The sequence below is a fragment of the Pan paniscus genome, chromosome 13 (genome assembly GCF_029289425.2).
Source record: "Pan paniscus chromosome 13, NHGRI_mPanPan1-v2.0_pri, whole genome shotgun sequence".
NCBI classification, from domain to species: Eukaryota; Metazoa; Chordata; class Mammalia; order Primates; family Hominidae; genus Pan; species Pan paniscus.
The window spans coordinates 17,819,223-17,835,019 of record NC_073262.2 but is presented as its reverse complement, the minus strand read 5'-3'; the positions used below and the strand labels follow the sequence as shown (position 1 = coordinate 17,835,019).

The 15,797-nt window shown below is 36.1% G+C and overlaps 1 protein-coding gene and 1 long non-coding RNA gene across 10 annotated transcripts in view; one reads left to right on the top strand and one right to left on the bottom strand.

The window, feature by feature from the left end:
• LOC129397247 (uncharacterized) overlaps positions 1-7,229 on the top strand; it is a 120,094-nt gene extending 112,865 nt beyond the window's left edge. The window contains exon 3 of the long non-coding RNA XR_008624470.2: positions 620-7,229. This is a non-coding gene — a long non-coding RNA (uncharacterized LOC129397247). The remainder of the gene's footprint in view (positions 1-619) is intronic.
• Positions 1-15,797, bottom strand: part of DPP10 (dipeptidyl peptidase like 10) — a 1,401,293-nt gene that overhangs the window by 8,370 nt on the left and 1,377,126 nt on the right. For all 9 annotated transcript variants that reach the window (XM_063595113.1, XM_063595114.1, XM_063595111.1 and 6 more), the window contains 2 exons: positions 10,727-10,921; positions 9,986-10,040 (listed from right to left, as the gene is read on the bottom strand). In XM_063595113.1, the coding sequence (XP_063451183.1) occupies positions 9,986-10,040; positions 10,727-10,921 (250 nt within the window). The remainder of the gene's footprint in view (positions 1-9,985; positions 10,041-10,726; positions 10,922-15,797) is intronic.

Below are 15,797 nucleotides of genomic sequence, written 5' to 3'. Positions count from 1 at the left end.
AACAACTATGCCTGTTTGCTACTGTACATCATATCAGAATGTCTCAGGTTTGGGAAAAAAAAGCCAAAATCATTTTGTACAATTAAGATTTTTGAACATTTGTTTAAATTGTTATATAACAGCTGTTTTAATAAGCCTTAAGTAAAATATAAAATTAATTCCATCACCAAATGTCAAATATTGCTCCATGATTTCATACTATACATCTGGAAATTGCCCCAAATAATTTGAGGTTAGGGAAATAAAGCACTTATTAAATCACATGTAATTTTCCACTAATTTAATAAAATACTGAAATAATGATGATTATGTAGAATTAAAAAATAATGAAATTTTGAAAATATCTCACCAAAAAATTTAGATTGTTTTAATTTCTTATAGAGTTCAGAACATGTCACCCCAAAATAAGGCTGCACTCAGACTATTTCACCCTAAATATGCCTCTCTGGCTTAGGATTATTTGGAGCTAGATATTTTGAGAAACTGCAGACACAGGAAGAATACTAGAAACAAGGCTGGAAGTTTCCCTTTTGTAAGATAAATTTATGTCTATAAAGGAAATGTATAGATGTTTTCAAGGGTCTCTCTCTCTCTTTCTCTCCCTCTCTTTCTGCACCAGGAAGAGAAGAATAACTACATAACCGAAGACTCAATCAATGGAGAAGAAATCGACTTCACTATGCGTAACAAACTTTGCTTGTGTTTTGCTTTTCCTGGTCATCTTTCTTAACAAAACCTTTCCTACATCCTTATGCCTTTGTTTCAGAGAATGGTAGTGTTTGCATCTGAGGTATAAGACAATTCTTTGAGATCTACTCTAGAGATCTGCCCATTTTTCTTGTTTCTATCCCATGTACAAAGGAGGTATTTATGTTATTAAGCTTCTGTTTGTTTTTCTCTTGCTTTTTTTTTTTTTTTTAGACGTAGTCTCGCTCTGTCGCCCAGGCTGGAGTGCAGTGGCGCGATCTCGGCTCACTTCAAGCTCCGCCCCCTGGGCTCACTTCAAGCTCCGCCCCCTGGGTTCACTTCAAGCTCCGCCTCCCAGGTTCTTGCCATTCTCCTGCCTCAGCCTCCCGAGCAGCTGGGACTACAGGCGCCGCCACCAGCCTGGCTAATTTTTTTTGTATTTTTAGTAGAGACGGGTTTCACCGTTTTAGCCAGGATGGTCTCGATCTCCTGACCTCGTGATCTACCCGCCTCTGCTTCCCGAAGTGCTGGGATTACAGGCGTGAGCCACCGCGCCCGGCTTGTTTTTCTCCTGTTAATCTGCCTTTTGTTACAGGGAACCTTAGCTAAAAACTCATGAAGAGTAAAGGAGAAAATTGTCTTCTCTATATTCCACACAACTAAGTTTTGGAAAGCAATGGGATATAATGAATAATGTTCCCAGATAGATGAGTTAAATTATTGTTTAAGTTTAATTTTGAATACCCTCTTGAAATGTTTTTTAATAAACCAAGATGTCCACTTTTCTTTTGTAGACCAAGATCTGACTAGAAAAGTTCCAGAGGAGATTTTAATAATTACAGTAATGCTGAAAAAAGAAAATGACCTACTGAGCTATCTGTTTTAGAAATTAATTTTCAGCCCTACTCTCAGTAATGTTCTTTATGCTACTGGAAATCAGGACATCTTGGGAGGTATTAAAAAATATTAACATTCAGGCCTCAATCTCAGAAATTCTGATGCAGTTTGTTCATGATGAAGTCTACTTTTGAAAGATTTTCAGAAGACTCAAGTGTGGTCCAGGTTATAGTTTTATTGCCATTGTCACTAAACTCTTGAAGTAAGAAATAAAGAATTTCATTTATGTGTATTTGGAGCATCATTTAAAAATTGGTACATAAAAGTTCAAAATGCAGTCATTCATTACTGAATGGACTGAGATAGCATATATTGTTCTGGTCCTGGAATATTTAGATAGTACTCAGAAGCTTGAGCAAAGCTTTAACAATTAGTAACTGAAGGAAAGAAAATTATCCTATATAGATATAAGCTACTTCAAAGTGCCTTTGCTCATTCTCATTGAGAGAGACAGTCTTAGGCCAGCAAAATCTGGAAGTAGCCCATTTTAAATTTTCCCTTAGGTAGGTAAATGTATTAACCTACCTAAGAAAGAAAAATAAAAAGGTGAGGTAAGCTATGCAAAGCAAGAAAGTAAATAGCTAAAGGCTGAATATCCCTTATCTGAAATGCTTGGAGTCAGAAGTTTCCGATTTTTGGATTCTTTTAAAATTTCGGGATATTTACCTACACATAATGTGTTATCTCAGGGATGAAAACTTAAGTCTAAACATGAAATTCATATATGTTTTAATATACCTTATACACACAGCCTGACAGTAATTGTATAGAATATTTTTAGTAATTTTGTTCATGAAACAGTTTTAATGGCATTTTTGACTGTGACCCATCACATAGGGTCAGGTGTAGAATTTTCCATGCGTGGCATTATGTCGGTGCTCAAAACATTTTGGATTTGGAGCATTTCAAATTTCAAATTTTCAGATTAGGTACGTTGAACCTGTATCATAAAGCCAAAGTGGAAACAGCTCTTGAAAGTGTTGTCCCTAGAGGGAGCATTTCCAGTATATTGTTCCTAGTTCTCTGTCATAAAGATGGGCGAAGGGTGTTGCAGCCAAGAGATTTCTCTTCTCATAGTGAGGAATGCATCACACATCTTAGTTGATGCATGCAACTTTTCTGGTTCTATTAACAATACCATGATGGCCAAGCAAACTTTCAGCTGATTATGATGTTTGTTTATATAACCTGAAAACATTGATAGAATAATGAATATTCCAGTCCATAAAAGCTTATGTTACATTTAAATAATATATATAAGATGACATTATATGTTTTTGTTGGTTTGTTTTATTTTATTTATCTCAGTTTCACATGTCTCTCATAGCCTGATTATCTCTAGGAATCAGGAATAGTGCCTTCCAAAGGAGGGGTAGATCCCACAACAATGCTTCTTAACTTCTAACTTAATTCAAATCACTTGACAGTGTTGTCAGCATACAGATTCAAATTCAGTAGATCTGGGGTGGGACCTAAGATTGTGCATTTTTAATAAACTCTCAGGGGACCTCTATGCTGCTGATCTACATTACATACAGCAAGTTATTACTGCATAATTGTATAATAAAGGTGCCTACCGGAAACATCTTCTTAGTCCCAGCCAGTGTTCCCTAGATGAGTGAAGCTTTAAAAAAAAAAAGTGCCAGTGCTCTCCCCGACCCACATTCAATCACAATCTGTGGAGAATGGGCACCTGCTGGGTCTCCCCATGTGATTCTTCAGTAAAACCAGGAATGTAAATTATTGCTGCTATACAAGGAGTTATATTTTACTATTTTTGTAAATATGAAAATTTGGCATTTAATGAAGCCAAATATTTTCTAAGTCTTTATGATAATAAAAGCTGTTGAATAAAATTCTATTTATAGCATTTAAAATTGAACCACAAATGCTTCTTTAATTGATTTTTAAACAAAAATCGACACTGGCAAAAATTAGAAAAATTTTATCTATTTTAGACATGGTCTCACTCTGTCACCCAGGCTGAAGTACATGGCACAATCTCTGCTCATTGCAACCGCTGCCTCCCAGGCTTAAGCAAACCTCCCACTTCAGCCTCCTGAGTAGCTGGGACCACAGGTGCGTGCCACCATGCCCAGCTAATTTTTGTATTTATTTGTACAGATAGGTTTTGCCATGGTTGCCCAGGCTGGTCTTGAACTCCTGGGCTCAAGTGATCCACTCGCCTTGGCCTCCCAAAGAACTGGGATTACAGGTGTGCCCCACCAGCCCCAGCTGAAAATAAATTAAATTTTAATGGCTCGCCTTCCTCTCACCTGTTTTATATGTATTTACAGAATGCAATAGTATATCACAAAAGAGTTTTTGGAAAATTTACTTCAGAGGAGGGCAAAAATAAGATATAAGTTCTAGGTAGATATAAGAATGCTTTCAACTTTCAAAACAATGCATATCATCAGGTAGATTAAAAAATGGGAATCACCATATCATCTGTAGTAAATTAGAGGCTACTTTTGATTTAATAAAGATCAAAAACTTCCATCATCAGTGTAGGCTGCTCTGTTTTCATTGTGCATTTTATTGGTCTTCCCGTGATTGGATTTTGCTATTCATTAAAATTGTTTTGTCATTCCCATTTGCCAAGCATTTTAGCATTACTTACAAAAGTTTAACAAGTTTATGTTATTTTTAAATTTAATTTAGTAAGCCTAAAATATAGGAATGTTTCCTTAGAATTTTCCTTCTTAAAAGAAATATACTCATGATGTAGGAAACTAAATTCAATAGATAGAAGGACTTGGAGAAGCAGAGGTGCGGTCTGCAATGCCATTTACTCAAAATTTAGGTTTGCAGTGGCCCCAGGTTTTCAGATCATCTTTAAATGACTTTATGAATATAGTAAAAGGGATACACTGACAGACTGGGATTTTAAAAGAGGTTATTTGGGCCGGACATGGTGGCTCAAGCCTGTAATCCCAGCACTTTGGGAGGCCGAGGCCAGCGGATCACAAGGTAAGGAGTTGGAGACCAGCCTGGCCAGCATGGTGAAACCCCATCTCTACTAAAAATACAAAAATTAGTCAGGTGTGGTGGCTAATCCCAGCTACTCAGGAGGCTGAGGCAGGAGAATTGCTTGAACCCAGGAGGCAGAGGTTGCAGTGAGCTGAAATCGTGCCACTGCGCTCCAGCCTGGGCGACTGAGTAAGACTCCGTCTCAAAAGAAAGAAAGAAAGAAAGAAGTGATTTGTGCGAATTTAAACTTGTGTAATTCTTTCTGAACCATTTCACTTGTGGTACACAATGAATTAATTTGAAATAAAGAATTTTATAAATACAAGATAAATTTTATTACACTCTATTATTTTGCATTAAAACTATTAATTCGCTTAACATAATCACTCACATTTTATCACAATACTTATAATCCTGCCTTGAAGCAGAATCTTAATCCTGCCTCAAGGAGGCAGGATCTCAATTCTACAGATAATGTATACTGAAGCTTTAAACCCTTAGAAGTGACTCAAGCTGGTCTCAAACACTGAGAGGCCCTCCCTCAATTGAAAAGATACAAAACTTTACATAACAAATAATTACCTCCCTAAGTAAAGTTTTAAGAAGCTTTCATATTCATTTACAGTTTTAAGTTTGTTTTATTTTCCCCAGATATCCATAGTTCTTATCTCCTTACATTGCCTTCTCTTAGTTCAAACATGATCTCCTAGTGATACCTTTCCTTACCTCCAATCTAAATTGGCCACATTCGCTCTAATCCTGGCATCCTTATTTATTTCTCTTCTTTACTTTTTGGAATCAAACTCTCACCATCTGACATTTTATGTATTTCACCAATTATGTTTAGTTTACATGTTTTCCATATAGCTCTCCTTACTGAACTAAATTCAATAAAGAAAGACTTTTCTTCTATTCTTTGACCACCGTATTTCCAACACTTCAAAAAAAGTGCTGGGCACATAGTGTACATAGTGTACATTCAATAATGTTTGTTGGATGAATTAATCTTTTTTTGGCCTGGTAATCACAGTGATATCTGTTCTAAAAAAAAATGTTTATAAGACAACTAAACTTAATTTCAGTTCCTGTGATAATTTTTTTTTTTTTTTTTTTTTTTGAGACAGAATTTCGCTCTTGTTGCCCAGGCTGGAGTGCAGTGGTGGGAATTGGGCTCACTGCAAAAAAAATGGTCCGATCTCGGCTCACCACAATCTCTGCCTCCTGGGTTCAAGCGATTCTCCTGCCTCAGCCTCCCAGGTAGCTGGGATTACAGGCATGTGCCACCATGCCCGGCTAGTTTTGTATTTTTAGTAGAGACAGGGGTTTCTCCATGTTGGTCAGGATGGTCTCGAACTCCCAACCTCAGGCGATCCGCCCACCTCGGCCTCCCAAAGTGCTGGGATTACAGGTGTGAGCCACCAAACCCAGCCTAAGTGCTTGTATTTGAAAGAAAGAATGAAAAATTAATAAGCTAGACATTCAACTTAATAATTGATGAAAAAAATGGATATAAAAAGTAGAAGAAAAATAATAATGGCAAGAAGGTAAACTAGCAAAGTAAAATCAAAGATAAATAGAGAACAACCAGCCAGAAAATACAGTTCACTGAACAAAAAAAAGAGGGATGGAGGACAGACAAAAAGGGAGAGCAAGAGCAATAAAGGAAGAACATGAGTGCAAATGAGAGCAAGAGAGTGCCCTAGCAAAAGCAAGAAGGCACTAGTAAGTCATAATAGAAATCAAAATGGGATATTACTGCCACAAGTGAAATGATTAAGCATATAATAAGAGGATATTATATATTGCTGTTTGTATATATTCTTGAAAAGTTATATGAAGTGAAAAAATATTCTTTTCAAAGTACTAAAGGTGACCTCAGAAGAAATTAAACAAAATCTTAATAGTCTTCTATTGGTTACATAAATTTAAAAACTAATTAAATGTTTAATCCCACACAGAAAGCAATAGCTCCAAATTTCTTTATAGTCTAGTTCCAATTTTAAACAAATTTTTCCAGGGAATCAGTATAGCAAGAACATTGTTTTCCAACCCGTTTTATGAGGTTAGCATAACCTAATTTGAATCTGAAATCAGTGCATTTCAAGAAAAAAGAATCGCAAGGTCTACGGAATCTTAGGATAAACAGTGTATTTTACATGGTGAGAAAGTCAACTTTTAATTTATAACTCAGTCACAGATAAGCATATTTGTTTGACCTGGAATATTTTTTCCATTTAAGATGAAGTCATTCATATTTTTACTTGTTTGTATCCTATGTCACTCTTTTAGTTTTCCAGAGTCATTTGCTCTGAGGCACATCAAGTATACAATGACGATTTGGGGAAAAAGAATTTGAACTTCTAAATGTGAAGCCTAGAGTGTTATTTTTCCATGGTTTATATGCTGAGCTTCTAATTTCTCAGTGGCAATGAAGATCCTCTATCGTCTCTGCCCAGTCTCCCTCTCATTCTTATTGCCTATCATTCTTCTAATAACAGTCAACTACTTCATATTCTCCACACATGCTCCCCTCACTGACACTGTGCATTTGCATGAGACTCTTTTCCTTCCCCTCTACCTGCTGATCACCACTCAGCTCATGTTGCCCTTTTCCATGAGGCATTTTACAACCCTTTGAATCTTCTCTAAATTTCCATGAATGTTTGTAAAAGCTTATTTGGTCCTTTATGCTTATTTATGTGTACAGTAAGCAGAGCATTGAAATACATAGGCCCTAAGCCATTTGTAAATTATTACATGTATCAGGACTTTTAAGGAGTAAAATGTTCCCTACTGCACGTACTTTTTTGTATGTGGTAAAACATATAACATAAAATTTACTCTATTAACTACTTTTAAACACACAGTTTCGTAGTGTCAGGTATATATTTGTTTCTGTGAAACAGATTTCCAGAACCTTTTCATCTTGCAAATATGAAACTAGACAAAAATTCCAAGAACCCTAATAAGAAACTGATGGGATCATAAAATGGCTAATCACTAAATGAGAGCACCTTGCTCTCATTTGCACTCACATTCTTCCTTTACTGCTCTTGCTCTCCCTTTTTGTCTCCCCTCCATCCCTCTCTTTTTTTTCAATGAACTGTATTTTCTGGCTCGGTTGTTCTCTATTTATCTTTGTTTTTTACTTTACTAGTTTACATTCTTGCCATTATTATATATCCATTAAAAAACAGCTTCCCTTTTTCCTCTCCCCTCAAATCCTGGCAACCGCCATTTCACTCTTTTTTTCCATGAACTCAACCACTCTAGATACCTCATGTAATAAGTAGAATTATACAGTATTTGTCCTTCTGTGACTGGCTATCTTCACCTAGCACAATGTCCCTAAGGCTTAACAGTGCTGCAGTCTGAGACAGGATTTCATTTCACTTTTTAATATATCTAGGGTTTCCATTTCTTTGGGATGATCACTTTCTCAGATGTTTTCCTTTTAAAAAAAACAAAACACGAAAAACTAATCTTTACTACTAGGGATGCACTTTCAGTTATTTACTTCTTTGTGTTATGTTGGAGGAGCAATGCTCACAAAATATTTTTACTTATCTGTTGAATATTGCTGACAACAAGCGTAGAATACTGCAAAGGCATGGTACACTGCAGATGTTTGAAGTGGAGAGAGGATGGTCGTGATTTGCACTGATTTGTATTTTACTCATTTGTTAAGTGGTTTTTTATACACCCACCTGTCAGTGTGTACCACTAAAATTTATGCCCCAATTAAACTTACCAGTTATTTTATGTCATGGATCTCTAGGTTACTTATGAATAGTAGAAAATATCATATGTTTAAATCCATGAACACCAAGAATTTGCTTTATTTGTAAACTAAAATAGTTCAAGGTCCCCCTTTTCCTTTCATCTTTTTATTTTATTTTATTTTGAGACGGAGTCTCACTCCGTCGCCCAGGCTGGAGTGCAGTGGCTCGATCTCGGCTCACTTCACTTCAAGCTCCGCCTCCCGGGTTCACGCCATTCTCCTGCCTCAGCCTCCCCAGTAGCTGGGACTACAGGCGCCCGCCACCACGCCCAGCTAATTTTTAGTAGTTTTAGTAGAGACGGGGTTTCACCGTGTTAGCCAGGATGGCCTCTATCTCCTGACCTCATGATCCTCCCACCTCAGCCTCCCAAAGTGCTGGGATTACAGGCGTGAGCCACCGCGCCCGGCCTTTTTACCTTTATAATACATTGTCCACTGATGTGTTAAAAACAAGCTCAATAGGCTGGGCACGGTGGCTCACACCTGTAATCCCAGCACTTTGGAAGGCCAAGGCAGGTGGATCACGAGGTCAAGAGATCGAGACCATCTGGCCAACATGGTGAAACCCCGTCTCTACTAAAAATACAATAATTAGCTGGGCGTGGTGGCACGTGCTTGTAGTCCCCAGCTACTCAGGAGGCTGATGCAGGAGAATCGCTTGAACCTGGGAGGGGGAGGTTGCAGTGAGCCCAGATCGCGCCACTGCACTCCAGCCTGGCAACAGAGTGAGATCCGTCTCAAAAAAAAAAAAAACAAAACAAAAAACAAAAATAAAAAGCAAACTAATAAATATCTATATGAGGTCTATTTTCCCACTGTCAAAATAATGTTGAACCTGACATAACAGTTACTGCAATAAGTAAATATTGTGCAGAGAGCACAGATGACGTAATTACGCATACTGGTCATTTCCTAGTTTCTAAGCCTGTGTCTGTTTTCCTAAGATTGCGATACTTGCTAGTTTTTTTTCTGTGGAGAATATTCTGCTTCAAGAGATTTATTTGACCAGCGTCCATGTGTTATTTAGGTATAGGTTTAAATATAACCTCATCAGAGAGTCCTAAATTGACCACTCAATCTAATGACACTGGCCGTGCTTCTGCAGTTGGCTTTTATGTATCAGTTTTTCTTTGTTTTCTTTATGAGGCTTATTACTATATGAAACTGTGCTTTTCATTTACCTCTTTACTGTTTCCCCTCTCTGGAACACAAGCTTCATGAAAACAAAGCCCCATTTTGTCCTGTTGTTGTTCTACTTCTGACACCAGGTGCCAACTAACTGTCCAATAAATAGTTACTGAATTAATAAATGACTGACTGTATATAATACTAATTATGCTATTATTTTTTAAAGGATAATACAGAGAAATCATAATATAATGAAGCATGTAATTACATATGTATACATACAAACACTACATATATGTATGTATATATACATATATTATATATATACATTTCAGACTCTGGAATCCACTTCCTCTGCCATCAAATCTTGCTACAGTGAGGTTTTACATGTTAATAAGTACGGAATCCCAGTCAATATGGAACTTATCTGTAACCAACTGGCCTCCTGTGAATGTGTAACAGGATATTACATAACATAGATATGCATAAAAAGATAGATTCAGCATTTCTACTATTTACCTTTCCAAAAATGCTTAATCTTTTGGAGTCAATGTAAGGCAGTTTCAGCAAAAATCTGCAATGAAAACGAAAAACAATAGTTATATCTTTGTGAGTTAAATGCAAATATAAATATATAGTTGGCATGCATACATACAAAACAATAGCTAATGACTAGAAATGCTTTACTAACTGTAGCTCTATTCATGTATAAGCATCATATACTCCAAAATCTTGCTACTCAAAGTGATGGCCTAGTAGTTTGGTATCACCTGAAAGCTTGTTATAAATGCAGAAGCCTGGGCCCCATTCCAGGCCTACTGAGTCAACATCTACATTTGAACAATATCATATCTGGTTTCTTTGTGCTATTATAAAGAACCCACTAACTTTCTTAGGTCACACATTCATGCCAGTGTGATAATGGTATCTGTGAAACTTCAAGAATTGTGATTAACTGAGGATACAACAGACATTGTGGATTACTGTAAACAAATAATATAGTGGTATAATTAAAATGTATCCAACTTTCATAAATCCAAAGTAAATTTTAATTCCAGAGGGGAAATATGAGAATTCTTTTATTATAGCACTAAGGGTGACAGGTACTTGAAAAAAAAATGAAATAGGCTTTACGATTAACTTACAAAATTGCTCAATCACTAAAATAGAAGCCTTGAGTCAGGGTTAGTTATATTATATGTCATATACCTAGACTCTGTCATTATAGAAAACAGAGAAGAAAAATGTGCATCCACTTACTTCACAGCTGTTATTTGGTCCTTTACTTCTACTGAACCTAATCGTCGATGAATCTCCTGCAAAATTTTCAGACCCTGGAATCCACTTCCTCTGCCATCAAATCTTGCTACAATGACATTATCCATGTCAATGAGTACGGAATCCCAGTCAATATGGAACTTATCTGTAACCAACTGGCCTCCTGGTTCTTCATCCCTGCAAATACCAACATATTGGACCAAAACAAGAGCAATTGAAAATCTGGTAGAAATTTTACCTTTCATACTCACAAGTTAAGTAATGGGAAAGAACTGTGCTGGCTATTAAAATTTCTGTTAATTCTTGATAATAAACCTGAAGGTAAAATTACAATTTTCCTTTGTAAAATTGTATTTTCCTTTGTAAAACTGTAATTGAAAAGTTCCCTGAATGAAATGAAAGTATGGCTTAACATTGCAGTAGAAATTAGTTTAGCTCATTTCTCAATGGGGAAAAATGAAGAAAATGGATGATACTTTCTCAAAGGCATTTCTAAAGAATGACTGTCAAGTTGGTAGACAAGTCTATCTTTATTGGATTTCTTCCATAGTGTTTTAGAAATGTCTTGCAAATGGCTTCCAAGAGCTGAAGGGCAGAACCAATTATGAAAAGTTGATAATAATTTAACAGGAAATGTACAACCATACACAATGTTAAACGTAAAAAGAAAAACTGCATTAGTATTTCCTGAATTGTTTTGTTTGTTTGTTTTTGTGGTGGAATTCTCACTGGAGAAAATTTAAACAAGCAGTGAGAAAAATTCTTTTTTATCACTAAAGTTGACAGCAGAAAGAAGCATAGATACATATGTTTGAAAAATTTGAAAGCTAGAAGGAAAGAAAGACACACAAATAATAAAGCATGAATGTTCTTTCCAGAGGGAAAAGAAGGTACAATTTTAAAATGTCAGCTTAAAATATTTATTAGTTAATTTTCTAGAATACAGAAAAAGTAAAAAATCAGACTCTGAAACAATCACATAGAGTATCTAGGTCCATACCTAGATATAGTTCCAACAGGAAGTTGTGCATATGATAGATTTGAAGACCATTTAAACATCCAACCCTGAAAGGATCTCCATTGTTAGTTGGGCAACCTGTGAGAAATTCCCAGCCTACTCACTCTTCAAGGTAAAAACACCAAACTCTCCTGCCTTCCTCTTTATGTAAATGTTTTTCTAGAAGCTCCAATACACAAATCATCTCCAATAACAAGCTTTTAGGTTATCAGATTTACTACAGCAAATAACCTTTCAGCAACAAATGAAACTGAGCAGATACAGGGGTTGTGCGGAATCCAGTAAGTTACATAAAGAAGTAAGTAGAGAAACAGACAAAACACAGAGCAACTAAAATTTATTAAAAGCTGTTAGGGGCTGAATTATGTTCTCCAAAATTTATATGTTGAATCCCTAACACCCAGTTGCTTAGATTGTGACTATATTTGGAGATAGGCCCTTTAAAAAGGTAACCAAGTTAAAATGAAACCACAAAGGTGGGCCCTAATTCAATCTGAGTGGTGCCCATTAAAGAAGAGGAAATTTGGACACACAAAAGACCCTAGAGGTGCACAGTTACAGTGGGACTACCATATGAAGAGGAGCAAAGAGGGTGGTCGTCTGCAACCCAAGGAGAGCCCTCAGAAATAACCAATCCTGCTGGCACATTGATCTTTGACTTCCAGCCTTTAGAGCTGGGAGAAAATTAATTTCCATTGTTTAAGATATCCAGTCAGTGATATTTAGTTATGGTGGTCCCAGCAAACTAATATGAATGGCTTCTGTGGTCTAAGCACTTAAGATCCATTATGTCATATACTCCATATTTCCAAAGTTTAGTAAATCTTTTTGGGAGTAAGTTTTCTATTATGTGGATTATGAGATGTATTATAAATAAAGAAACACCGTAAATAAACTGTGCCATAGAAATTAACGAATCACAACTCTCCTCCATTCTTTTCTAAATCACTCATTTAATGTGATCTTCAGTGATTCAAATCGAAATATGCCTTGTCTTTCCACAGTGTTTGCCACCTAGATATTTTTTCTTTTCCTTTCTATTTTCTTTTTAAATGTATTTTAATTTATGCAACCTTGGCTCTTGATGAGATCATTTGAAATTTATTACTACCCATATCCCCATGCTGTAACCTAGAAGTCTGATGTCTTCATTCAGAAGTAAGCCTGGCATTGCTGTTTTTTGTTTGTTTGTTTGTTTGTTTGTTTGTTTCAGTTTCCCAGTTGATCCTGATACAGCTTGTTGAACATTTGAGAACTAGCACGAATCATGCCTAGCATAATTTCTAGCATGCATAGGACACAGCCAATGCTTGTGGAAGTAGAGCTTCTTCAGGGAAAATCGATGAAGTTTAAAATGGAAAGGTCTTAAAAAGACTTGAGTTTACATAAAGACACTGCATTTTGAAGCTTGTGGATTTATTGCAAATATTTTGATTCACAGAGAACAGGTACCAAAGATTAACTTCACCTTTGAATACTAAGCTGAGTAAAAATACCAAGGTTGAATCTCAACTTTACTACCAACATAGGCAAAAATAACTGAAACACTAGGACTCAGTCTGTGTCTATAATGATGGCAAATACTACCATGTTTTCCTCAAAGACATTTTGTAAGCATTAATGGCATAAGGCATTTGAGAATACTTTATGAAGTATAATGAACAAAACCATGATTAGATTTATAGGACAATACCAACTGTTTTTTATTCTTTTACTTGAAGAAAATTTTGCTTATGTTGAGCATATTTCTTTGAGTTACACTTAAAAATGGAGAACTATATAAAGAATTTCGGCTAGTTGTACAGTAATTAAATGCACAATATCTATGGATAAAGCATAATTGCTATGTAATATGAGCTATTATGTCAGAGGTAATCCGATTTTCTAGATGGACCAGTGAAATCTAAAGCCTTACAAGGATATAAAAAAAGTGCAATCGACAGACCCTTGGAGTGATCACCAGAGTGTCCTTAACTTTTAAGGCAGGATTTTTCACCTTTATAAACTCTGGCAGCAGTGCTAAGGCAACATAAGATGTTTTGTTTATTTAAAAGATATAACTTTCCAATCTACGTATGACACATTGCCTTGTTCACGGCGATTTCAGAAGTTCCCAGCTAAGTTATGTTTAGTTAAAATGTAATAAATAAGTCAGACATTTTATGGCAGGCAAGTAAATTATTTTAAGATAGAGTTTAAAATAAGGCACAGTTTTCAAACTCACAATTAGTAAATGGCAACAGGTTTTTTAAAACAAATCCTTCAATCCTTTACTCATTATTGCTACACTCATAGAAGAAAACTACAATTTCACTCTTTTGCTCTCTTCTCTTAATTGCCATTTTAAACTTTAACCTAGTCTTTCCAAGGTTTAAATGTTAGATCACGAAGTGGTATCAATTCATTATGAACCAAAGATTTTGAACCCATTTCTGTGATCTAATTGGGTGTTGTTTCTTTTTCTTTGGTGCACAATATAGGCATATCTATTTCAACATACACTTAAAAGAACATGGATTATGATGCTAATCATCGGCATTATAAGGAACAAACCAGGCATGTGCAGGAAAATGAGGGACGTTACTTGTTCACAAAGTGTTGAGCAGAAAATACTAGACTTATAAATAAAGCTAAGCAAAGAGTACTTATTCAGTAAAATAGGAATAGCAAAACATTTGGTGCTAGGGATAACCACACAGAATGTACTAAAGACAAATCATCTATCTTATAATAAATGGGTACCACGACTCATGTGTGTATTGGCTGTGCAAGATTGCTGAGCTCCAATTGATATAGTTATTTTTGTTTCTTTCTGAGTGTCTCCCTCATTTTCCTTCTACACAATTTTGCTTTTTTATCTCTGTCTCAGAAATCTTTGGGGATTCACAGTAAGAAGGGTGTTTCAAGGTTGAGAGTGGGGACATACAACTTTGTTGAAATTTGTGGTGAAAAGAACAATTCCATCTGTTTTAAGCAGTGAAAAGGTCATAGCAATACGAAACTTGTCTATTTCCTAACACAAGCAGCAGAATCAAATTAAGACTGCAAACTTTTCTTAGAAGTTAAGGTCTTTGAGGGCAGAATCCTCATCTCTTTCAATACCTTCAACACTGAATGTGTCTGTATGGATGAGTTCACAATATAATAAAATATAGAAAAAATGGAATAAAACAAACAATACTCAATAGATATTTTAAATGACAGAACAAGTCACCTCTTTATGACATAACAAAACATCATTTATCCCAAAACTGGATTAAAGTATAGAGATTTGTTCAAACTACATGTTTGATCGGGTTCACAAAGTGTTTCAATTAAATTCTAAAAAGAGGGTCGAATTTATATTCAGAAGACGAAGGTTTTAGTCCTTGATTTCATTACCAATCTGCTGAGGTACCTTGAGCAATTAGTTGTTCTTTTTATTTTTATTTATTGTTTTCATTGTTAAGTAATATTTGGTGGTAAATAGTTAAGATCACAAATTATCAGGGCAGTACATTTTTTTTTTTTTTTTTTCGAGATGGAGTCTCGCTCTGTCGCCCAGACTGGAGTGCAGTGGTGCGGTCTCGGCTCACTGCCAGATCCGCCTCCCGGGTTCAGCAATTCTCCTGCCTCAGCCTCCCAAGTAGCTGGGACTACAGGCTCCTGCCACCACGCCTGGCTAATTTTTTGTATTTTTAGTAGAGACGAGGTTTCACCATGTTAGCCAGGATGGTCTCGATCTCCTGACCTTGTGATCCGCCTGCCTCGGCCTCCCAAAGTGCTGGGATTACAGGCGTGAGACACCGCACCCCATTAAAAGTACATTTTTGAAAGCTCTTATCCTTATCAGTAAAGCTTTAGTTATAATAAATGGAAGGAAGACTATTATTCTAATGAGAGGACTTCTGACGACCAGTTGAAAATATGGCAGAATTTGTCAGCTGCTTATCTGTGTCCACTGGGGCAGTGGAAAGAGGGGACATAGAGAGAATTGCTTTATAGTCATCTCAGTTCATCGCTCTTTCTAGGCCTACAACAGATTCACTCAGTTGC